At 35.9% G+C, this 26,818-nt stretch overlaps 1 protein-coding gene across 3 annotated transcripts in view; it reads left to right on the top strand.

Annotated features, from left to right (window-relative positions):
• AOPEP (aminopeptidase O (putative)) overlaps positions 1 to 26,818 on the top strand; it is a 524,226-nt gene that overhangs the window by 26,417 nt on the left and 470,991 nt on the right. For all 3 annotated transcript variants that reach the window (XR_008913378.1, XM_007497916.2, XM_007497922.2), the window contains exon 2: positions 9,366 to 10,287. Coding sequence is in view for 2 of the 3 variants with exons in the window: in XM_007497916.2 (XP_007497978.1) it covers positions 9,491 to 10,287 (797 nt within the window). In the remaining variant the exon portion in view is untranslated. The remainder of the gene's footprint in view (positions 1 to 9,365; positions 10,288 to 26,818) is intronic.

Here is a 26,818-nt window from a genome sequence, read left to right as displayed (position 1 = left end):
CTCTGAGTTCTGGGGGCATGTCTTCCTCTTCCCATATGCTGGTCAGCACTATGTGGAATGCCTGGAGTGCCTTTCCATTTAAGGCCTTGTACACCTCGGTTGGGATCCCATCTTTACCGGGAGCCTTGCCTGCACTCATTTGTTTAATGGCTTTTTGGACTTCCTCTATTGAAGGAGGGACATCAAGTTGTTCAATGGTGCGGTTTTGGAGGATCTGGTCAAGGGCGCTTTGGTTGACTGAAGAGGGTTGGTTGAGAAGCTGACTGAAGTGTTCTTTCCACCTGTTGCTGATGCCTTTTTTAATCTTTTATGAGAGCGTCACCTTCAGAGGATAGCAAGGGAGTGGTGGTGGGTTTTAATGGCCCATAGACAGTCTTGAGGGCCCTGAAAAATTGTTTGTAGTTTTTCATATCAGCAAACCACTGGATTTCTTCTGCCTTTTTTTCCCACCGTCGGTCTTGTATCTTCCTGATCTCACGCTGTACCGTGGCTTGGAGAGACTTGAATCTGTCCTTTTTAGGAGCAGAGTTTGGGTTATTTTGCCACTCCATAAAGGCTTTTTTCTTCTTGTCTTCAATAGCAGTGTTGTTCTCGTCGAACCAGTCCTGGTGGTTGCGTTGTTTGGGGCCTAGGACTGCCTTTGAGGTTTCCTTCATTACTTCTCTGAACTGGTTCCATTTCTCAGTTGAGCTTCCAGTGAGTGGTCCCTTGGCAGACAGCTTGTTGTCCAGGCAGGACTGGAATGTTTGCAAATAAGATGGATCTCTAAGATGACTCACGTTGTAAAATGCGCGAACTGTCTGGGTGTGTTTTGGATGGCGAGGCGCAATGCCCATTTGAAGGGTCTCTCTAACTAATCGGTGGTCTGTCCAGCATTCAGCTCCTCTCATGGCTCTGGTGATCTTTACATCCTGGATGTCTTGCCGGCGTACAATGATGTAGTCAATGAGATGCCACTGTTTTGATCTTGGGTGCATCCACGGTGTTTTATATTTGTTCGCCATTCTGAACACAGTGTTCGTGATGGTGAGTTTGAACTCTGAGCATTTGCTGAGTAGCAGTAGGCCGTTGTTGTTCATTTTGCCCACGCCGTGTTTGCCGAGCACTCCTTTCCATCTTTCATGGTGTAAAGATTAAAATTTAGGGGAGACGGGGAGACTGAGGCAGGTAGAAATTAGTTTCTCTCTGCAAGGGGTATTATATTTTTTAGAGGTTTATTAAAGGATAAAGATTAAAGAATATACAAGTAAGAAACATGTGCCTAGGCCAGAGGCCTAGACAAAATAACCTCACATCACGCAAGAGACTGCCTGCTCCAAAACGGAAGTCCAAAAAGAGCCAAGAGCCAGACAAAAGCCTTTGAATCAGCTTAAATACCTTCTCAATCTTGGCCCAGGTGATATTACAAGGCATTCTGGGGAAGTGGAGCAAAGGCTCGTGGGGATTGTAGTCCTGTATTCGAGTCTATTTTTTACAATGGTCCTGGCCAAAGCGGGCATTGAAGTCTCCCAGTAGTATCAGCTTGTCATTTGTGGGCACTGAGTGCAGGATGGCACTCAGGTCAGAGTAGAACTGCTCGATGGTCTCCTCTGTGCTGGTCAGTGTTGGGGCATGGCAGCTGTTTGAGCAAAAAAAAAAAAGAAATATATATATATATATATATATATATATATATGTATATATATACATATGGCTAATTGGAGATAATCTCTGAAGGCAGGTGCTAAGACCAAGGGGAGGACCAGGAAAGGCTCTTTCTAGAAGTAGATCTTTAGTTGGGATTTGGAGGAAACCAAGGAAACCTAGACACAGAGATGAAGAAGAGAAAGTTCCAGGCATGGGAAAGAGGCCAATAAAAATTCTTAGTCAGGAGATGGAGCAGAATGCCTAAGAAGCAGTAAAACAGGCTAATATCACTGTATCACAAAGTATTTGAAAAGGAGTGAGGAGTAAGAATGGAAAGGTAGGAAGAAGCCAGATTACCAAGGGTTTTTAAAGCTTGAGGACTTTATATTTGATCTTGGAGATAATACTGTTACCTGAACTTATTGGATGAGAGCAGAGAGGTGTATTATGATCAGACCTGTATTTTTGAAGATCAATTTGACAATTTAGGTGGTGGAGGATACTTGAGGTGGAGAATGGATTGAGGTAGGCAGATCAACCAACTGGCTATTGCAGATGGGCCCTTAGTATTGTTAGAAGATAGAAAGGATCATTAAGAAGGTGGAATCAACATCAGATTGGACAGGATAGGTTGAGAAATTGTGAAGAATCAAGTATAACCCCTAGTATGTAAGCCTAGATGACTGGGAAGATGGTAGTATCCTCGGCAGTAATAGATATGTTAGGAAGAAAGGAGGATTTGGGTAAAAAGATAGTGATTTCAGTTTTAGAAACATTGAATATGTTATATTGTGTGTTAAGCACTGGGGATACCAAGAAAGGAATGCAAACAAAATTTAAATCAACAGGGAAGTTTTGGATTTAATATTTTGTCCGTGGGAGAAAGTAGATGAGGGAGGGACAAACAAACCTCCATCTAGTATCCATTCTACCAAATGGATATTTTAGTAATGATAAGTCTCCACACTAAAAACTCCTCCAAACACAAAAACACTCTTCCCCTGCAGTGGAAAAATGAAAAGCAAAATAAACATTTAAGTTAAAAAAACCAAACAGATCTGACCTGGGTACATGGGTCTCCTATGTAATGGCAACAATGAGAACAGCCTGCCCCCTCAACCTCTTTTCTGGTGTCCACAGAGGGAGGAGGGGCAGCTATAGCACAGAAATATGGTGACTGTTCAACACAGATTTTGGGGAGGCCCTTATGTTCTTTTAGTCTCCCCATACCAATCTATAATCTCTTACTTGCTTTTTGAATTGTGCACTGAAGGTCTCCACTCACTCTTGTCCCATTGTGTACATTTAAAATTATAGTCCCTTTTTACTCTGTGGATCATAACAAGCCAAAGATTTCTGTCATGTCTCTCAGGCCTTATTCTCAGTGTGCATGTTCCTTGGCAGAGGGGGCAAAGTCCTAAAAAGAGTGGAATTAACAGCAGGTGAAAGGGTGTATTACATTTGGAAAAGAAAAGGGTCACATCTTTTTTTGAAACAAGTAGAACAAGAAAAAATGCTTGTGAAGGAAGGTATATGAGGTAGAGAGGAGGGAAAATGAGCAAGTACATAGTTACATGGAATCAGGTGTGGTAAAGCAGGAGGCAAGGTTGTGATAAAGGGAAGTAATGAAACAGGTGGTGAGCTAAGGACTTGAGAAAAGGGGTGTGGAGTTTGAATAACATCTGGCTGTTAATGAATCAAAAAGAAATGAGTATAGGGATTCTTAAGAAGAAGTGAGAACTTACTTGCATTTATTTGGAGTGTACCTCTTTAACAGTGTCCTATAACTTTGTAATGTTCAGAAATGCACTAATTTCCTTCAAAGCTTGGCTCAGACACTCTCTGAGACCTTTCCTGATCTCCATAGTTGCCAGTATCTCCTCTTCCCATTTCTCTTCTTCATTACCTGGTATTTATTTTGTTTATATGCTTTATATATCTAAATGTGTACATATTGTATCTCTGATAAAGTGTTAAATTGAAGCTTATAGAATCAAAGAATATTATCCAAAAGATTAACAAACTTTTTGGGAAGAAAAAATTAAGGAGCAATACCTCCTTAATTTGGGAATTAGAAATTATAGCTCTATATCCCAAGATAAGGTCAACATGGGTATATGATTTAAACATAAAGAGTAACATTGTAAGTAAATTAGGGGATCATAGAATACTTTACCTGTCAGATCTATGAATAAAGGAAGAATTTGTGACCAAATAAGATAGAGATCAACAAGATCTAAAGTGAATCACTTTGATTCTATTCAATTAAAAAGTTTTTATACAAAGAAAACCAATGCTACCAAGATTAGGAGGGAAACTACAAACTAGGAAAATTTTTTATAATAAATTTCTCTAGTAAAGGTCTCCTTTTTCAAATATGTAAAGAACGAAGTCAAATTTATAAGAATACAAGTCATTACCCAATTGATAAATGGTCAAAGCGTAAGAATGGCAAGGGGACCTGGATAGAATCCTGCATGTTTGATAGATAAGCAGCTTGGTGGCAGTTGAGAGACAGCAAAGGATTGTGGGTAGAGAACTGTGAGCTGAGGAGAATTCTGGCCAGCCCAAGGACTTCCAGCTCTGGAATGGAAGTGGGGAGGACTTTTCCTGGGTGGCTGAGGGGATCCAAAGCCGTGAAGGGGAGAAGAGCCAGATTTTTCTGCCCATCTGTGAACCTGTTTTTATCAAGGAATTTTCTACCACTTTTCCTCCATCTGCCTACAAGAACCCTTGACTCAGAAGGAGTTTGGTTTGGACTCTCTCATCTGAGCCAGCCTTTCTACTTCTTTTTGGGTCTCCCTTAGCCTTCTTTGGATTTGACTTAGATTTAGAGATTAGAGATATTAGATTAGAAATAAAGAAGACTGACAGCTGGAAAGGAGACAGAGTCCTTTAGGACTCAGCCACAAATCTATAGATCCAGCTGTTGCGGGGGGGGGGTAGCTTGTCATGGAATCCTTTTCTCTTTTCCCATCAATACCTTCCTTTCCCTTTCCCAAAGAAATCTCAGTTTAAGTCAGATCTGGGTTTGGCTTATCTTCAAGGATAAGGGGGAGTTGAGTGAGAGGGGACAGAATTCAAAGGGTGAATCCTGTCCCATCTATGGCAAACTGGACCTGGTCTGCCACAATCCCTTATAGAAGAGGGCTTGACTACAAATTCTTTGCTCTGAAACAGCTGTCTGGGGTATAAAGATCTTTACATGCAGTTGCGCGCACATTAGGACTCCATGGATATAGTTTATAAAAATACCCTATGGAAAGAGAGAAAGTTTCTTTGTGTCTCTCTAAGGTTGTCTCAAGCTCTGGTGTCAGCTAACTCCAGGGAGGGAGAGATCTTGGCATCCTTCAACTTACACCTCAGCATCCATATTTCCCTTACCTCATTTCTCCTTAACAGTTTCACTGGAGCTTACATCTTTCTAGTGAGACAAACCTTTCAACCCCCTCTCCATTTAAAAAAGTAGGAAAACCCCTTTCTTCTTTTTTTTAAAAGGATATAAATAGTTAGTTTTCAGATGAAGAAATCAAAGCTATCAATAATCATTAGAAAAAAATGTTCAACATCCCTCTTGATTAGAGAAATGCAAATTAAAACAATTCTGAGCTACCACCTCATACCTATCAGTTTGGCCAATATTACAGTAAAGGAAAATGATAAATGTTGGAGGGAATGTGGCAAAATTGGGACACTAATGCATTGCTGGTGGAGCTGTGAACTGATCCAAACATTCTGAAGGGCAATTTGAAATTATGCCTAAAGGGCTATAAAAGAATATATTCCTTTTGATTGAATAATACCACTACTATGTCTATATCCCAAAGAGATAAAAAAATTAGGAAAGAACCTGTTTGTACAAAAATATTTATAGCTGCTCTTTTTTGTGGTGGCAAAGAATTGGAAACTAAAGGGATGTCTAACAAATTGTGGTATATGGTAGTGATGGAATACTGTTGTGCTATAAGGAATGATGAACAGGATGATTTCAGAAAGAGCTGGAAATACCTATATGAATTGATGCAGCGTGGACCAGGAAAACATTGTAACTACAATATTATGGAATGATCAAATATGATAGATTTTGCTACTAACAGCAATACAATGCTCCAGGAGAGTTCTGAGGGATTTATGAAAAAGAATTCTATCCACTTCCAGAGAAAGAACTGTTGGAGTAGAAATGCAGATGAAAACATGTGGTTTATCACTTGTTTATTTGGCTATATGTTTGGGGTATGAGATTATTTGCCTAAAAAATGAATAATATGGAAATATGTTTTATGTGATAATACAGTATTTGGGGTATTTGGCACAGTATTTAGGGGAAGGCATGAATATTGAAGTTATAGTAGAATACCTTCATTCTTACCTTTTGACTGTATTTGTAAAGCACTTTGCAAATCTTCAAGCATTATATAAATGCCATTTTAAAATTATTTTTACCATTACTCCTACTACCACCACCATAACCACCTATGGCCCATTGTAATCCCCACTTCCTCCATGAAATGTATTGATTTTTTAGTACATACTTTTCTCTCCTATTTCCAAATATCTGTTGTACTTTTGAGAGTTCTACAATGTTGATCAGTTTTCTTCTTATTGTTTCATGGGTGTTTAGACTTTTCTCCCCAAATAGACTAAGTTCCTTGAGGGCTGCTATAAGGATAAGATTGTTTTGAATTTTCATCTACTTTTGATTGTAGTTTACATAAGTTAGTTTTGATGGATTGGTTTGACTTTTTTGTAAAAACTTATGCTATGTTGTGTTTATTGTACTTTTTCTGTTTTATGCATTGCAATAGTTTTGATAGGATTTTTTATGTATTAGTTCATACGTATAGTATTTTATGACCTTATGGTTTTACATGAAGTTTTGTGTTTATATTTATATTTTGATGTTTTCTTTGCTTGTTTTGCTTTTGCATATGTTTGCATTGTATTTTGAACTTTGTAACTGTTCATTGTGTAATTTCCCCCCTTTCTTTTCCTTTGTTTTAATCTCTAGAGTAAGGTAGTGGTAGATAGGATAAGATAAGTGAGTGTAGGCTGTTTATTATTTGAGGTAAGAATTTTAGTTTTGGTGTGAATTTAAGTTTGTTGGTGCACAAATGTGAAAATATTGTTTTCAACACTATTTTGGCTTTGTGCAAAGGGGGGACTGTTATAAGGTGGAGATAAGTTTGGTAGGTTTTGCAGAGGGCAGAGGCATGAGGTCAAAAAGGAAAAGATTCTGGAATTCTGCAGGAAGGGTTAAGCTCAGAGACTGTTGGGTCTGGTGGTCTCTTTTTCTGGAGGAGTGTGGCTGCTTATCCCAAGTGCTTAGTACAGATTCCTATCCTGACTGCTGTCTTACGTGCTGTATTTCCTTGGAGCAGAACTTGATGATCCTAAACCACCTGTCTGCAGTGATTATAAGACCAGATCTAGGTTCTTTTGGATCTGGGACCTTCCTTGGACCTTGCTAAGCTTACCACAGACCATTAGTCTTTTAATACTAACTAAACGGGGTTTAGTGCAGAATTAGCTAGTGTAAGGATTGGGAAATTTAGGTGAGTGAGGATAGATTAGAGTAGTCCAACATCTGTGAAGACTCTTCTCATGGAGACATTTAGATCTGGGGGAGTTTAGTTAATGGGATTAGCATTAGGGTTATCCTGATTCCCTTTAACCTTTTCCTATTAAAATTAAATACTTTCCCTATTATTGAGTGGTCTGTGTGTTGATCTCAGACCAGGTTCTGCCCTGGTCAGAGTTAACTGTGGTCTCCAACCCACAGTGTAACATCTTGATACTGACCTAATATAATCCATCCTATTCCATCCCCAACACCACCCCATTACAGGGCACACTCCATATATTATATTTCTTTACATCTTCCTATTGCAGTAGGCAAGGTTCTGGGCACATAGTGTAATTACTCTAAATAAATGCTTCAGGGAGCTTAACTGATTAAAGGGAGTGCAAAAGGAGCAGTTTTAAAAAATCAGTGGCATATGATAATTTTTTGATAGTTCTGGTAAAATTTTTTAATGTTTTGCCTGCTGGTATAGAGTTGCTTATGCACTACTCTTCACCATCAGAATCACTCTTCCTCTAATTAACTGTCTTTATAGTGTTTGACTTTTAGAATTATACCATGTATTAATACCTATAGGATGCCTCAAAAGTCTTAGGGAAGTTTTAAACTGTTAAAAATTTTGTTTAAAACAACCTTAAGACTGTTGGGATACTTATTTTCTTGAGCAGTTAAGACAATAATGCACAAATGTTTCCAAAAACTAATAGCTTTGTGAGTTACCTCAAAGCTAACAAAAGATACCAGGTACCCCATTTTCTTATGTCTGAACCAGGTGACTTTATTTTTAAACAATGGTGATGAGATAGGCAAATATGAAACCTTTATGAAGCTCTTTTTCTTCTATTGAAGACATTACTTTAAACAGAAGCGAACAGGGACTTTGCTCTTTAAAAACAAGGAAGTAATATAATTTTTGGATAATAAAATAAATGCATGCTGATTTTGGAAATACAAATATTAAATTAAGATTATTGATTGTATATCATTTAAATATACTGGTTCAGATATAAGCCATATTATTTTTGCTAATTTGACTAATATAAAACCTGGTTATAGACTATAGTCAGTGTTATTTTTTTTTAGTTTGTACCTATGTTCTCTATTTCTTTTATTTCAGGAGAATTAACTAGCATTCTAGATATAGCTTATATTCCAACCATTTCAGCTTTTTATTCATATTACTTCTTTTATTATTGTACAAATTTTCTCTCTATGGTTTCTTATTCTTTTTAATAAGGAAAAGGAAACAACATATGCTGAAAGAAATTAGATATACAAAGACTGAACTACTATCAAATAATTTTTTAGCTACATTGTTATAAAAACACAAAATCTACTTTGAATCAAAACTTTTATGGTGAACTTACACATTTTATTGTAACAGCTGTTGCTGTATTTTAATTTCTCTTTTTCCTATTATAGATATTTGCATATATTTTTTTCAAAAGAGAAGACCTTTTGTTTGCCATAAGAAAGCTATTATCCTAGAATGTTAATGGATTTTCAGCTATTAAGATGTAATGATATACTTGAGCATTTAACTATAAATTTGAAAAATCTCCATGAACAATCTCAAAGGAATACTTAGAATACCCTCCTAGTAAATTGCCTCATTTTCTTATAATATACTAGAATTGTTGATATAAGCTCAGCCTTAATGTGAAAAGTACATTAATCTCTGGAGTTACATGTATTAAATTATTATTTTCAAAGAATAAAACATGTGAAGTCATTTAATCTTCATTCAGATTTGTTACTTAGTATCACAAGAGAAGAACAATTACCTCATTTGATGCATAAAATTAGGAATAATGCACTTAACATTTAAAAAACATAACATGGCATAATATGGTAAGTTTTCTTTTACATAATAGATCTTTTCTAAAATAAGAGTTGTTAGAGCTAAAAGCAATATCTTTTGGCTTTATTGAGGACCATTTCATTCAGTTGGTGAATGGAAATATTTTTAGAAGTTCATTAGGCTACTTTATTATTATTTTTTAATGAGATAGATTTGCCTGCCTCCTAGTTAAACAACCCTAAATATGGAGAGGAACTATTTTTAAACCGTAGTCAGCTCTTAAAAAAGCAGAAATTCTAAGACTCAGATTCTTGTGTTTACAATGTTTTCTAATTGTGTTTTTCTTCTTGGGTAAAGGATTGACATTTAAGGAGCTACAATTTCTACATCAAGTATTTATTAACAAACAAGGATTTCTATGGAAGATTAAAAAATATGAAAGCTACAATCAGAGCAGAGCTGCTCCTGGACAAACTAAGATAATGGAAACAGTGTTAGACCCTTCCAGAGATGACCTTCCTCTCACAGCCAATACTAACCACATACTCGTAAAGCACTATGCATTGGATTTGGATGTGGATTTTGAGAACCATGTTATAGAAGGTGCCATCACCATCTTCCTTGAGCCTGGAAGTAGATGCAGGAACCTGAGTGGTGCAGATGAAGGATCCGGCCAGTCAGAGTCCAGTGAATCTTGCAAAGCTGAAACATCTGCACCATGCCGTATTCCTGTGACAAATCCAGGTGCTTTCTCATCCAAAATGAGATCTAATGATATTGTTGACTGTGATACAAGTGAAAAAGACACTTCTGATAAAAATGGCAACCATGGCAGCATGGAACAGACTTATGGGATTTTTCGTTCAGAGAACTGTTGCAACCCAGAGAATCATGAAATTGAAGATTTTTTACTTATACTGGACTGCTGTGATTTGTCTGTGTTAAAGGTGGAGGAGGTAGATGCTACTGCTGTGCCAGGTATTGAAAGATTTACAAGGTCTGCCCAGCTCACCAATGTTTCCAGGGATCTCAGAAATCAGATTGTGCATGAACTTGTGACTCTACCTGCAGATTGTTGGAAAGAACAGTTATATTATTATGCTTGTTGTAGCCAGGCTCCTGGCTGTGGAGAACTCCTGTTCACCTCTAGCACCTGGAGCTTACAAATCAGGAAAATGGGGGTTAAGACAGCCACTGACTTTCCTCACATCGTAAGAATATGGTACAAAACAAAGCCTGAGGGAAGATCAATTACATGGACCACAGACCAGAGTAGCAGGTAGGTTAACTAAGAGATGTGCAGCTATCCATGCACATTAATCACCCACAGTGGGAAGCAGACATTCACAATAAGACTCTTCTGAGTCATGAGACTATTCCAACATATTCATTTTATTCATTCTGTATCATCATTCTTTTTTTTTGTTTTTACCCTTATCTTCTGTCCTAGAATTGATGTTAAATATTGATTCCAAGGTAGGAAAGCAGTAAGGCCTAGGCAATTGGGACCAAGTGACTTACCCAGGGTCACAAGCTGAGAAGTGTCTGAGGCCAGGTTTGAACACAGGACCTCCTCTCTAAGCTTGACTATTGAGCCACCTAGCTACTCCTGTCCTTAAAAAAAATTTTTTTTTATAACTTTTTAAAAACCCTTACCTTCCATCTTGGAATCAATACTGTGTATTGGTTTCAAGGCAGAAGAGTGGTAAGGGCTAGACAATGGGGGTCAAGTGACTTGCCTAGGGTCACACAGCTAGGAAGTGTCTTGAGGCCAGATTTGAACCTAGGACCTCCCATCTCTAGGCCTGGCTCTCAATCCACTTAGCCACCCAGTTTCCCCCTCCTGTCCTTTTTTAATACTATAGAGAAACAGGTCAACTTTCAAGTAGGTTGTATTCGTAATACTGTTATATCCCTTAAGCCTAGATGAAAAAAAAAACAGGTCTGTTAACCTTATTCATTTATGAATAGGGACATTGGGATATGATATAGATGGAAATAAAGATTTTTATACATGATTCCAGGCAAACTTCTTTTGAAGAAATCTCATTTGTGAATTTCTTATTAATAATATTGGACTTTACATATTTAAAAAAAAATTAAAAATCTTGCTTTTTGAGGCAGGGAATGTAAAACAGTTCTTTGGTAATAATATTTTAGAATTTGGTTTCCCTGGTTTTCATTATGAGGAGAGGGTAGACCTTGCCTGAAAAGGAAGTATTTATTAAAGTAAACACATTTGGTGTAAAACATATACCCCAAAAGACTGTGATATACATATACTAGTATATGCAGAGTCTTGAGGAAAGTAGACTCGTGCTTAGAGTTTATGTGTCAAAGGGGTCGCTCACAGTTCCTAGAAGTTCTTTTTTAAAAGTCCTTACAGTGTTCCTCTTGAGTATAATGTTGTTTCTTCTCTGCTTATAAAATATTAAAATCTATTTTTTTTCTATTGTACTCAGCCTATTCTGGGCTCCTGATGTGGATAAGATTGCTGTACTGGACCCTGATATAGTTATTGTTGCCGTCCTGAGAATGCTGCAAGGATGACTAATGAAAAAGGCCAAATCTTCTAGGCCTCAGAAATTAAAGAAGACTTTCTCAGGTCATAGAGAAAGGGAGGAGGCTGAAACTATGATTGAGATATTCTCTTTTCCCTCATGTGATTCCTAAGTGGCTTTCCTTGTTCTTCATTAGCATTTTCTGGTTTTATACAAGCCACCATAAGGCATGATTAAATCTAAACAAATTTCCTTTAGAATATCACTCTGGTTTATTCAGTGATGATTTGATTGATCAAAACCATTTTACATTTAGGCTGAAGCTTTTGATTATTTTGATTAGTTTATTCAAAAGTTCCCAAGTCTTAGTCACATCTGGTGAACAATTTGAGATGTATTCCACTTGGTTCAAATATCAGAAGGTAGCATCTTGACATTTACTTTAAGTGAAGTGGGAGTAATTGTCTAGAATGACCCCCAACCTTAAATATAAATTTTGAATTGTCTTGAGTTTCCACTATTTTTTGAGGCAGCAGAGAGGAAAAGGTAAGGTTTCTTTATGAGTCTAGGAACATGGAACTTGGAAATGAACTCCTGTCTATCAAGAGAATAGGCCCTCCTATTATTACTCTGACTGTAGTTAATACCAAAATATTGGACCCTATCCTTATAATGAAAATTCTTTGAGAGAAAAATATAAAGGAATGCTAAAATTATTATACAAAATTATTTAAATTTTTCAATGAATCCCTGATCTTAATCATGTGGCTATTATCTCTGCCGGTGCAGATTACTATATAGACACATTTTTTCATCTTCTCTGTCTGTGTTCTTCTTTAGGTCTTCCATAACCTAAGCTAACATGATGGAGATGCCTTCATTTTGGGCCTGATTCCTGTATTTTTTGCAATTTTACTCTTACCACATGATTACTTATCTTCTTTTCTAATAACACATGTCATAGAGAGTGTTGCATATGTCACTTTTTATGCATAAATCATTATTAAATATATGCAGTCTACAGCTGCTCACTGTCTTTTTGTTCCCCTTTGGGTCATTTGTAACTTTTATTCTTTGGTCGCCATAACTTAAGAATCATACAAAATTATTCTATTAAAATTTTTATTGTGAAATTTTTTAATATGTTGTAAAAAATTAAAATTTAGGGTTTGACTAAAATATACAAAAATTATAAATAATATGGTGGTCACTGATTTAAGATATTATAGCTCAAGTCAAAATGACTTTCAATAGTTTTTATTTACAAAATAGGTGGAGAGAGTGAAAGTTGAGGAATACAAAAAGAGGGTAAAGAAGATATTTAACCTATCACACTAAATATTGCTCTGGTGCTTGACTTAGCCCAGTATGACTTGTTAGCCTGTAACTGGAATTAATCTCTCTCCAGAAGTCAGGAAAGGAAAGCAAGATATTCACTCACTCAAGTTCCCTCCAAGAGGCAGTTCGAGCTGAAGACAACAGCCTGCCAAGGACAACTCCTGAAGCCAACCTCTAGCCCCAGAAATTCAGGGCTTTTATAGTGACTTCCCTTCCCCTCTTTATAGGGGTCAATCACAGCTTTCAAATTGTCTATCACTGCCCATTGTGGGCATTGTCTTGTGTGATCCACTTCTTATATTCTGGAGGTGTAAACTCTTATGAAAAGGATTCACAATTTCCTAATGGATTGAGTTGTTATCCACTTTAACAAATGACTTGTGAACACGTTTACTTAAGTTTCTAGTGAGGTACTTGGTAGGGGTACTAAAAGAAAGTCTGATTCACACTTCACAGTCTGGTGAGGTACTAAGTAGGGGTATTTAAATGAGTGTTATCCAAGTGTTAACTCAAAATAGACAAAGAGAATAAAGAATTCCCTTTCACAATGTCTTTCAATTAACTATCAACAAAACATAAATTGTCTACTATTTGCCAACCATTGTGCTAGGAATTGGAGATAGAAATAAAAAGAATGAAACAATCACTTGTTTTAAGTAACTTTCATTCAAATAACAATGTTATATTCACATTAATTACCATTGATTTCTTCACCTTAATCTTCTCAGTCTTCTTACTTACCTTTATGCATTTTACAATTTAGCTAAGTTGACTTAACATCTCTTTCATATTGTAAAGATGAATTTAGAGTTGTGACTTTAAATCTAGATTTAAATGGTCGCCAAATAAAATTCCCAAATCAGTCTGGAAATTTATGGTAATTTAATTAATATAGAGGGAAGGAATTTAAGAAGAGAGAGGGAGAGGAAAAAGAGTTCATTTAAACTGCTTTGGATTAGGCTGAGCCAGGAAGTAATTAAAGGCATTGGCCAAAGGGGCCTCCCTGAGCCCAGGGGAAAAGGAAGTCAGTCTTATCACTCACCACGAGACCGTCTCAAGAATGCTGTCTGAGTGAGCTCCTCCAGGCTGAGTTCCAGGATCGAACTGGATCGAACTGGTACCCAGGCTGCTCACAGGAAGTGACCAGCCAGATCCAACTTTCCGGGGAAAGAGTTTTTGAGAGACGAAAAAATCCCAAATATATAGACCTTTAACCCTTGTGTCTCCACATCTAAATTTTCACATCTTTCTCCAGGACTGTCCATACTTTTAGTTCTTTGATTAGTTTATATCTTTTGAGCTACTTCACATTTCTTTGCTAAGTTCACCTTTTTAGACCCTTACATTCCATCTTAGAATCAATACTGAGTATTGATTCCAAGGCAGAAAAACAGTAAGGACTAGTGTAAAAATTAAAATTAATGTACAATAATAAAAATATTATATTTTAGGAGATTTATTTTTTTTTTAAACCCTTACCTTCCATCTTGGAGTCAATACTGTGTATTGGCTCCAAGGCAGAAGAGTGGTAAGGGTTAGGCAATGGGGATTAAGTGACTTGCCCAGGGTCACACAGCTGGGAAGTGTCTGAGGCCAGATTTGAACCTAGGACCTCCCGTCTCTAGGCCTGGCTCTCAATTCACTGAGCTACCCAGCTGCCCCCTTTTAGGAGATTTATTAATGATCATTAGAAATAAAGGAATAAAAGGGATACAAAATAGAAACCACGTGCCTATGGCTAATTAGCCTGTTCAAAACCCTACACTTACCACCACCATGCTTGCAACCAGAAGCAAAGAGGCCGGGACCTTCCATGTCACTGCCTAATATCCTGTGTCTACAGGAAATACATAATGACAGGAAGTCAGTGGGCTCCCGGGAAATGGTCTTTTTTTAGGGTGACATATTTCCAATTACCCACTGGGCAGTGGTTATTAAGTGATTTGCCTAGGCTCACACAGCTAGGAAGTGTTGAGGGTCAGATTGAATCTTGAACCTCTCATCTGTAGGCTTGTCTCTCAAACCACTGAGCTACTTAATTTCCCTTATGGCAGTGTCCTTTTACTGGATGTCTATTCCCCTGTGCCTAGAATGCTCTCTTTTCTAATTTCTACTTCTTGGGTTCCCTGATTTCTTTCACAATTCAGTCCATCTTCTGCAGAATTCCTTTGTTGGCCTCCCTGGCTTCTAATGCCTTCCCTCCATTCACCTTGTAGATATTTTGTATGTACCTAGTCATTTTTATGTTGTCTTCCATATTAGAATGGGAGCTCCATGAGAAGTAGGACTTGGCTTATATATTGGCTTATATCTCCATTACTTTCTTTAGTTCCTGGCTTCTATTATGTACATTTAAATGCATATTGACTGACTACCTTTCTTGCCAATCTTCCCAGTATGTCACCTTCACTCCATCTATTATATTTGAAAGGCAGTATTTTTTTTTTATGAAATCAATGATTGATTGAGAAGGTATTCTTTTTGCCAAAATTAAATTACATTTGTAAAGCAGATCTGTCATTTAAATCTCTGGGTTTCTATCTAGTGTTAGGTGTAATTGTAACTGCCTTTAAAGGGGTTATCCTTGGAGAACTTATTCACAGCCACACTGAAAACTTGTAACTATGATACAATTAAATATCTAATAATTCTAGATAAGATTTTGATGATTGATTTTTATTAATTTGGTGGATAAGATATATCTAGCTCTAGCTTACCCTTTTCTGAAGAAGCATTTAGAAAAAGGTTTTAACCTCTTATTATGTGTGAACATTACCCCCTTGATATTTAATTTAGTTTTTATCTAGGCTTGGCAATTCAAAGGTATTTGGTGAGAGTATTTCTTTAAGTACTATGTTGTTGTTGTTGTTGTTGTTGTTTTTGTTTTTTTTTTGTATCAATATGATGTCTTTAGTGGTAGTTTGGCAGCTGGCATATTGGAGAAAGTGCTGGATTTGGAATCAGGAAGAACTAAGTCCAAATCTATTTTCATGCACTATGCAATATCCTCATCTGATCACAATGATTTGATTTTCCATTTCTCCCTCTACCTTCTTATACTATACTCTTCAATTTGTTATCTCCTTGTTTTCTCCCAGGCCATCAACTTTGCATTGACCACTCTCCTCTTTTACCCATTTTAATCCTCTCAGTGAACCAGTTTACCTTTACACTGACATTTTTCTTTTGAGACCCTTATTCCCTGATCATATCACCAATTGTACCCTGCCAACCCTTAGTCTTTACTCCCATATATTTTCTACCAAATGAAGGTGGAGAAAATCATACAACTGATGTAATTGATCTACTACAAATGTATTTTATATAATCTCAACTGGATCCTTGCTGCTATTGGGTGGTTCTTTTATACCTTCCTAATCCCACTTTCCAAGGTGGCTCTTACAAATCTTTTCGTCCTTTCTCAGAACTTCCATGGTTCCTCCAAATCTTCTCAGTTCTCAAGTTTTAGAACTCAACCCTCAGTCTTTATGATCCTAATAAATGACTTCTTTATTGATGTGATAGAGGTTAACATCCATGAGCTCTCTCATCTTCTACTTCCTGCAAAATATAACCTTTTTTGTCTCTTCTCCCATCTTTCCCATTTTCCTTTCAGTTATTTTATCTTTATTTTATAAAAGAAAGTATTTACCCATCACCTTGTGACATCTATCTTGTTTAACATTTCTAATAGCTTTCTATGTGAAATTTTTAATTAAAATTCTTTCTATCAATTTTTAATATCTTAATACTAGTTAATAACTAGCATTATATAATTTGCATTATAAGAGAAAGTGAGCCAAAATGGTAGAATCAAAGAGACTTAGAATCCATCCCCTCATCATTCTTCTAAATTCTTCCCTCCAGCAAATAGAAATACCAAAGAAAAAGAAAATGTCTTTGATAATACATTACAAATATTAATAAAAATAATAACAAGTAGAATACATGTGTGATTTATTTCATATTTTTAAAATATCTGATCGAACTTTAAAAATATTGTACAACTACTCCATTCAAATATCAGGAACAAGAGAGAGAGGCAAAAGAATGTAGGTAATTTTTTCTTTATTTATTTTGAGATAGGTAAATATCATATTCAAAGAAAATGAGTTGGCAATGAAAAGAAAATCAAAAGAATATATAAAAAGAAAGTAGAAAATCAGGTGAGGAGACTAAGTGAAAATTAAGCGATTAGAAAAAATAGAATCAGAGAAAGAGTGAAGAGAATAGCCAATATGGAAGGGATGAAAAACACTTTAAAAGCCCATAGAAATACTGTAGTCAACAACATTTTACATTAGTGGACAATAAGATTATACACAGTTTAGGGAAAATGGAAATACAGTCTCAAAAATAACTGAATTATATAAAATATTAGATAATATGCAAACCTGAATACCTTGTTGCATTGATAATACTTTCTGGGTTGCATTTCCAGGGTGGAGAGGATCACTGATACTTTTGGTCACAGGGAGGCAAGAGACCCAGGCCACAGATCCAAGGCACAGAGGAGCACTAGCATTAATGGGTATAGGTCAAGAAGAAAATAGGGATTTTTGGTTACATTTTCAGGGTCATGAGATCATGCGCTCAGGTCATGAGCAATTTGTGTGACTACAGGGGTGCAGGGGCCATTCCTGGGTAAAGACCACAGCATAGACCTGGAGAATAGCAACAACAACAAGACCCTGATCATACAACTTTGGAAACACCAAAAAAAAACTTATAAAATCTCAGAATTATCTCTGAAAATGGTAGCATAGAAAACCCCTGAAACTTGGAACAATACCTCCTCACCCCTTGGTGAGCAGAGCTCAACTTTAACATAAAGTTCAAAGTAAAGAAATCATCTACTTAATTATAAAAAGCTACTATGATGACAGAGAAGACCAAGACAAGAAGGAGATAACATGAGAAAAGCCACAAACAAAGCTTCAGCAAACTGCAAATTATAGAAAAGCATAGCAATAATTCCCGGAAGAGCTAAGATTGGAGTATTAGAGAAAAATTTGGGAAAAGAAATGAGTAATACAAGAAAATTATGAAAGGAGAATTAACAACCTTGTAAAAGAGGCAGAAAAAATACTGAAGAAAATATCGCATTAAAAAACAGAACTGGCAAAATGTCTAAGAGGAACAAAACTTCACTGAAGAGAAGAACTTAATAGGCATTATTGGCTAATTGGAAAAGAGAGACATGGAAGGTTACCAAAGAAAATAATTCATTAAAAATTAGAACTGGGCAAATGGAAGCTAATGACTACATGAGACATTAAGAAACAATAAAACAAAGTCAAAAGAATGAAAATACAGAAGAAAATGAGAAATAGCTCATCAAAAAGACAACTGCTGTAGAAAATGGACTGAAGAGAGCTAATTTAAGAATTATTAAACTATCTAAAATCCATGATATAAAAATGAGCTTAGGTGTTGTATTTCAAGATATTATCAAGAAAAACTTCCTTGATAACCTTAGATCCAGAGAGTAAAATAGAAATGGAAAAAAATCCACTAATTACCTCTTGAAGGAGATTCCCCAAAGGAAAACTCTCAGGAATATTATAGCTAAATCTGAGCACCCAAGTTGAGGAGAAAATATTGCAAACAACTAGAAAGAAACCATTCAAGTACTGTGGAGCTGCAGGAAGGATCACAAAATATTTAGCAACTTCTGCATCTTAAAGGAGTGAAGGGCTTACACTATGACATTCTAGAAAACAAAGGAGCTAGGATTACAACCAATAGTAATCTACCCAGAAAAACTTAATTATAATGCTTCAGGGGGAAGAAAGATGTTTAATACAATAGAGTATTTTAAAACATTACTGATGAAAAGACTAGAGCTGAATAGAAAATTTGACTTTCAAATACAACATTCAAGCAAAGCATAAAGAGAAACATGAAAGGGTAATAATAAGGGACTAAATAGAATTAAACTGTTTATATTTCCATATGGAAATATGATACACGTAACTCCTAAGAACTTTATCATTATTAGGGCAGTTTAAAAGAGTTTACTTAGACAGAGGGTACAGGTATGAGTCAATTATATTGGGATGATCTCAAAAAAATGAATGAGTGAGAAAGAGAGAAAATGGAGAAAAGGTACGGTAGAGGAATAGTAGGGAAAATTAATAAAAGGTGCAAGGAAGAACTTTTACAGTGGGGGGGGGGGTGGGATATGAGGTTGAGAGTGGATAACACTTGAACCTCACTCATTGGAATCAGTTTAAAGACGTCGAAACATGCATACTCATTTGGGTATAGAAATCTGTCTTTCCCAATAAGGAAGCAGGAAAAGAAGAAAACAAGAGGAGGCTGATGCAGAAAAAGCTTTTGACAAAGTGCAATATGCATTCCTATTTAAAACACACAGGAATAAATGGAGCTTTTCTTAAAATAATAATATTTAACTAAAGCCATCAGCAAGCTTAATCTATAATTTGGATAAGCTAGAAGCCTTCCCACTAACACCAGAGATGAAGCAAGGATGTCCACTATTATATCCACACTATTATTTAAGATCATTCTAGAAATGCTAGCTTAAGCAATAAGAAGAGAAAAAGAAGTTGAAGGAATTGGAATAGGCACAGGAGAGGCAAAACTATCACTCTTTGTAGATGATATGATGGTATACTTAGAAAATCCTAGAGGATCCAATAAAAAACTTATTGAAATGGTTAACAACTCTAACAAAGTTGCAACATGAAATAAATCCACATAAGTCATTATTTCTATATATTACCACCAAAGTCTAGCAGGAAGAGACAAAAAGATAATTTCCATTTAAAGTATCTGCAGACAATATCAAGTACTTGAGATTCTGTCTGTTAAGGAAATCCAGAACCTATATGAACCTGATTACAAAAAACTTTTCGCACAAATAAAGACAAATCTAAACAGCTAGAGAAGTATTTTTTTTTAATTGTCTAAGGGTGATTTTTTTTATTTAATATATTTTATTTGATCATTTCCAAGCATTATTCGTTAAAGACATAGATCATTTTTTTTCCTCCCCCCCACCCCCCATAGCCGACGCGTAAGTCCACTGGGCATTAGATGTTTTCTTGATTTGAACCCATTGCTTTGTTGATAGTATTTGCATTAGAGTGTTCATTTAGAGTCTATCCTCTGTCATGTCCCCTCAACCGCTATAGTCAGGCAGTTGCTTTTTCTCGGTGTTTCCACTCCCATAGTTTATCCTTTGCTTATGAATGGTGTTTTTTTTCTCCTGGATCCCTGCAAGTTGTTCAGGGACATTACACCGCCACTAATGGAGAAGTCCATTACGTTCGATTATACCACAGTGTATTAGTCTCTGTGTACAATGTTCTCCTAGTTCTGCTCCTCTTGCTCTGCATCACTTCCTGGAGGTTGTTCCAGTCTCCATGGAACTCCTCCACTTTATTATTCCTTTTAGCACAATAGTATTCCATCACCAACATATACCACAGTTTGTTCAGCCATTCCCCAATTGATGGGCATCCCCTCGTTTTCCAGTTTTGGGCCACCACAAAGAGCGCAGCTATGAATATTTTTGTACAAGTCTTTGTGTCCATTATCTCTTTGGGGTACAGACCCAGCAGTGCTATGGCTGGGTCAAATAGAGAAGTATTAATTGCTTATGGATAAGCTGAGCCAATATAATGAAAATGACAGTTCTACCTAAATTAATTTATTCAGCACCATGTGAATTATAGTACCAAAGTATTATTTTTTAGTATTAGAGAAAATAATAATAAAATTCATCTGAAAGAGCAAAAGATAAAAACTGTCCAGGAAACCAATGAAATAAATGTAAAGAATGTCAGCCTAACTAGATTTCAAACTATATTGCAAACCAATAATCATGAAGAATAATCTGGTATTGGCCAAGAAATAGAGTGGTGGATCAGCAAAACAGATTCAATACATTAGTATATAGTAGTAAATGACCATAGTTATGTAGTTTTTAGTAAACCCAAAAGATCTAAAACCCAAAGATTTTGAGGCAAGAACTCAACATTGACAAAAATTTCTAGGAAAAATAGAAAGCAATTTGGCAGAAATTAGGTATAGACATATCTCACTCTACAGTGTAGAGTGGTCCCTAGGGGTCCCCAAACTATGGCCTGCAGGCCACATGCAGCCCCCTGAGGCTATTTATCCAGCCTCCACCGTACTTCCGGAAGGGGCACCTCTTTCATTTTTGGTCAGTGAGAGGAGCACAATATGTGGAGGCCCCAGAAAGTGAGCAGTGCTCATGTACTGTACTACTTCCAGTGACATCATCCTTTGTGTGGCGCTTTGTTCTGAGAGTAACTGAACGAGAACGAGGTGCTGCACAAAGGATTATGTGACTACACAATGAAAGAGGTCAGCATGGTGAGCAGTGATCTCGGGGAGAGGATTCCACATTGTGTATACTGCTGCCCAGTATAGTGATGGTGGTGATCACAGCCAGTGCTGCAGCCTCTGCTATCCCAGACAGCGGTATACAGATTTGTTCATAGTCTGACCCTCCAATGGTCTGAGGGACAGTGAACTGGCCCCCTGTGTAAGAAATTTGGGGACCCTTGCTTCTACACCAAGGGAAGGTCAAGATGAGCAAATGATTTAGACATAAAGTTGATATCATAAGCAAGTTAAAGGAGTATGGAAAAATTTTCCTGCTAAATCTATAGTGATAAAGTGGATCATTGGAATTAAAATGGATGGGTTTGATTGCATGAAATTGAAGTTTTCCCACAAACAAAAATAATTTAGCCAAGATTGGGAGGAAAGTAGGAAACTGGGAAATAAAATTTTACAGCCGGTTTCTCTGACAAAGTTCTCATTTCTCAAATATATAGGGAACTGAGTCAAATTTATAAAAATAAAAGGCATTTCCCAGTTGCTAAGTGATCAAAAGATATGAACAAAGTTTTCAAAAGAAGAAATCAAACCTCTCTCTAGTCATATGAAAACATATTCTAAATCTCTATTGATTAGAGAAATACAAAGTAAAACAACGGAAGAACCTATATGTGCTAAAATATTTAGAGTAGTTCTTTTTGAAGAGTTGGACATTGAGAGGAATCCCATTAGTTAAGGAATGTCTGAACAAATTGTGGTATATGATTGTGAAGGAATTACTAAGAAAAAGAGCCTAGATATCCTTTAATGATTTTTTTAAAAAAGCTACCTAGAAACCTAAAGATCTCAGCTTTGGGAATAAGAACTCCTTATTTGACAAAAACTACTGGGGAAATTGAAAAACAGTATGGAAAAAATTAGGTATACCCCAATATCTCACACCCTATATCAAGATAAGATCAAAATGGATATATGATTTAGACATGAAGGGTGAGAGTATAAATAAATTAGGGCAACATGGAATAGTTTACCTATGAGATCTATGGAGAAGGGAAGAATTTATGACCAAAAAAGAGATAGAGAACATTACAATCTGATAGGTATGAGGTGATAATTGAGAGTTTTTTAAATGTGCATTTCTCTAATTAAGAGCAATTTACAATACTTTTTCCATAAGATTATTGATAGCTTTGATTTCTTCATTTGAAAATTGCCTATTCATATCCTTTGACCACTTGTCATTTAAGGAATGGCTTTTATTTTTAGAAGTTTGATTTAATTCTTTACATATTTGAGAAATGAGGCCTTTATCAGAGAAATTTGTTACAAAAATTTCCCCTAGTTTGTTGCTTCCCTTCCAATCTTGGTTTCATTGGTTTTGCTTGTATAAAACCTTTTTAATTTTATAGAATCAAAATTATTCATTTTATATCTGATAAGAATAATAGCTTCTCCAGAATTGATGAATGATTGATACAAACAAGTAGATCCAAGGAAAGAAATCCTAGCCAACTAAAGCCATATGATAAAGTGCTTCAAATCATTAATTACTAGAAAAAAAATATAAAACAACTCTTTGGGGGCAGATAGATGACGCAGTAGATTGAGAGCCAGGCCTAGAAATGAAAGGTTCTGGGTTGAAGTCTCTTCAGCTACTTCCTAACTGTGTGACCCTGGACAAGTAACTTAACTTATTGCCTAGCTTTTACTGCTCTTCTGCCTTGGAACCAATATACTGCATTGTTTTTAAGATGGAAGGTAAAGGTTTAAAGAAAAAAAAGGAACTATGAGGTTCACACTTCATGCCTATTAGATTAGCAAAGTTAATAAATAAGGAAAACTACAATTATATGGATCTTTAGGAATGGGGAAATATTGATATGCTCATGTTGGGATTGTAAATTTGTGCAGCCAGTTTGAAAATCAATTTGGAACTATACCCAAAGTGTTACAAAACTGTATATAGCGTTTTTATCCAGCAATATCATACCATGGCCTATATCCTAAAAAGATAAAAAGAAAAGATCCGGTGTGCATTGAAGTTTATGGAACCTGTTGGCACTGGTTAAAAAACTAAACAGGTACCCATCAATTTGGGAATGTTTGAGAAAATCATGGTATATGAAAATAGTAGAATAATATTGTGTTGTATGAAGGAAAGAAAGATGATTTCAGAGAAACCTGGAAAGATTCATATGAATCGATACAGAGTGAAATAAGCAGAAATGGGAGAAATATTTGTATTATTAACATTGGCATTGTTAAAGAATAATTCCATAATTTTGAAAGATCTGAGAACTATTAATCATCTTAGTGATCAACAATAATTCCCTAGAACCAGTGATGAAGAATGCAAGCCACCTTCTGATAGAGGTCATGTACTAATATGCACCATGAAAATTTGTTTTTCTTGTCCGTGCCTATTTATTATAATGTTTTCTTTTTTCCCCCTATTGGGAAGGAGAAAAGACAAATGGTTGATAAATAAGTAAAATTTAATTTAAAAAGAAACAGAGGGGAAATCAAATTACTTAATAAAAAATGAAGGATGCATTCAAAGCAAGCAGCAAGGAAATAAAAATAATCATCTAAAACCATTACATGTATTTCTCTACCAGCCAAACTAAGAATCCAAAGGAAGGGAACAAATGACTATTAAAATATAAAATGCCCCAATTAAAAAGAAATAAATATGAATCATCGATGGTTCATCCAATCAAAAGAAAAGAAATTTTTGAGAAATTCAAAAGTGAATTGACAAAAAACTCTAGGCCTAATGGATTTACACGTGATTTCTTTTTAAATATTTAAAGAAAAACCAATATCCACATTGAAATAGAAATAGCTACAGAAAAGATATTAAGACCCCTTTTATGAATATATTCCTGATAGCCAAACTAGGAAGAAAGTATCAAAAGAGAGCTGGAGTTCAGTATAACTAATGAACATTGCTGCTAAAAAATAAATAATTATTAGCAAAGGTATATAAGATTGATATTTATATAACATGTTATATAGATATGTAACAATATATAGAAATTATTCGTTCTGATTAAGTTGAATTTATACTAGGAATGCAGTGATCATTTGAAACTAGGAAAACTATTAGCATAATTAATCGTTTCAATAAAAATCCACAAAAATTACACGAGCCAAATGCAGAAAAAGCCTTTGACAAAATGAAACAATCATTTGTTAAAAACATTTTTAAAAAGTCTCAGAATCAAAGGACCTTTTGTTAATATAATCCAACATCTAAAACTAAGAACTAGCTTAGATTCTAATAAGATCAGTGTGTAGCAAGGATAGATACCCATTGTCTGCGCTATTATTAGACATCCTTAAAAGGCTAGCTCTGGTAGCCAAAGAGGAAAACAAAAATTTAGGTAGTAAGCATAGACAAAGAGGAGGCCAAATTTTCCCTACTTGTGGTTAGTACGGTTTTTGTTTTACTTAGAGAACCCTGGCTAAATGACCAAAAAATGAGGTCATAGATTCAGGAAAGCAGCAGAATATTAAATAAACCTTCAGAAATCATAAGTACTTCTGTTATGATCACAAAAAAAACAAAAGGACAAAGAATGTCTTTTTCCTAATTGCAATCTGTTGAATGTACAGCCTGGCATATAGAGCTCATTTGTCACTCCTTACATCTTGGACAGACACTGCAATCAGGCAGTTCTACACTCAGAATTTAACACAAGAAAGCAGGTCTTTGGGAAATTACACGGTTCTCTTAAGGACCTTGAGCTTTCCGATGAATCCAAAGTCTTCACTTTTATCATCAGTATTCTTGTGATTTCTGGGTATGAACTGTAGAATATGCTATGGTCTCTGAAAAATTAAATATTCTAGTTATCCTGTAGGTAATGGAAGTGCTCATGGTGAATGTGAGGAGCCTGTAATGCATCAGAAATGAGCTGAGAAGTGTTATAAAATGTCATCAGGTCATTTTATGACCAGAAAACAAAGATGGGCTGGTCATAAAACAACATCAATGAGCGACTCATATGTTCCATTCATTTGCTTATGACATGATAAACTCTGGAGGAGAAAAAGAGGAACTTCTTCATAAGAAGAGGAGCAAAGGGAATTGGAGGAAAATACTTTGTTTTATTTGTTGTATCCCTGGGAAACTTAGAAAAGAAAACCCCAACTCTCGAACCTACAGAAAGTACCCCACCCCACCCCTTCACCTAAAGTATCAAGTTCAAAAATATCTTAATTGGGTAAGACTACCTCTATACCACTGATCCTATAACCACACTCAAATACATTCCTACTTATTGCCCTGGGGAAGCTCTTTCTGAAACAATAAAAAACACCTGAAGAAAATGTAAAACTATGAAATTAAAAAAAAATGATAATGATATTGAAGAAAGAGATAAAACTTCAAACTTTTCTTCAGAAGCTAAAAGCACAAAAAGAAATGGTAAAATGCTTCTTTTCCTCCCCCCCACCCCCAAAAAAAAATCAATTAAGGGAAAAATGTTTTTTAGTCTCAGTGGTTTTTTTTTTTCTCTCTTCAGAACTCTCCACTAAAGTAGAATAACAGTTTGTTCCATGTTAGCTGACACCTCACTAGGACTAGTCAGCTTCCTTCCCACCCCTACTCCATGAATATATAAATATTTCATGAGTATCTGAGGTAATTGTTGTTCTGACAAGTTCTTCCTAATTTAAAATGGTGCTTAAATTTGATGGCAGCAAGCCATGGGCCTACCCCTAAGCTCCTTTTTTCATTTCTCTTTCCATCCCCCCTTTCCTCTATGCCCCTCCTTTTTATTTTCCCACCACACACAGAACTAGTATGAACTCCCTAAAGAGTTTCATGTGTGAATGAGCCTCCTTTTGGGGTATGTGAGATGACCCATCATGAGAAGTTTTCCTTAATGTGTTGGAAAGAATTATTTGGTCTGGAAATAATGAAGTTATAAGCATTAAAGAATTGCAGACTGGTGCCCACACACCCTACTACATTCCATTAGTATTTTAGCAATGTGGCTGAATACAGGGCTGTGCATGTAGAAGTAAACACAGCTGCATATATGTATTTCATGATTAAACATTCAGATAACTGTTTAAAAATACACATAGATTATGGGGAGGAGGGAACAATGAGAGGAAAGGGGGGAAAAGGCCTCTTTCAGTGGTGGTTTAAAGGGATTTTCAGGCTTGTCTTCATTTGTATGCAAGAAAGTCAAGATTTAGATGGTGGAATTTTAGGGCCTATAAGGTCCCAATTATTTTGTTCTTCTGTCAGCTTATATCGGAAGTTCTATCATTAGAGCTTGATCCATTTTATTTAAGCCTCAAACCCTACTAAAATGGAAATACCCTACATGGAAAAGGTAAGACTTTAACCTATCAATCATTTACATCTTAGTGTGAATTGGTGGTTTTCAGACTGCAAGGATACTATTTTTTCCCATCTTCTTCCTTTGACCTCATTTTCTACAGTAGTGTATGTATGCAGATTTTCAAGAATTATTCCAGTCTGATGGAAAAACAGCCCTTTTCCTAACTGAGGTTAAGCCCTTGAAATGTAGCATTGCCAGTCTTTTCCTAGCAAATGGCCCCCCACAATAATTCCCCTCTTTCTGGCTAACTTTCAATCCCTCGTGATCCACTGTT

The sequence above is a fragment of the Monodelphis domestica genome, chromosome 7, assembly GCF_027887165.1.
Source record: "Monodelphis domestica isolate mMonDom1 chromosome 7, mMonDom1.pri, whole genome shotgun sequence".
Classification (NCBI taxonomy): Eukaryota; Metazoa; Chordata; class Mammalia; order Didelphimorphia; family Didelphidae; genus Monodelphis; species Monodelphis domestica.
The sequence above is the reverse complement of the archived record's forward strand: the minus strand, read 5'-3'. Positions and strand labels throughout refer to the sequence as shown.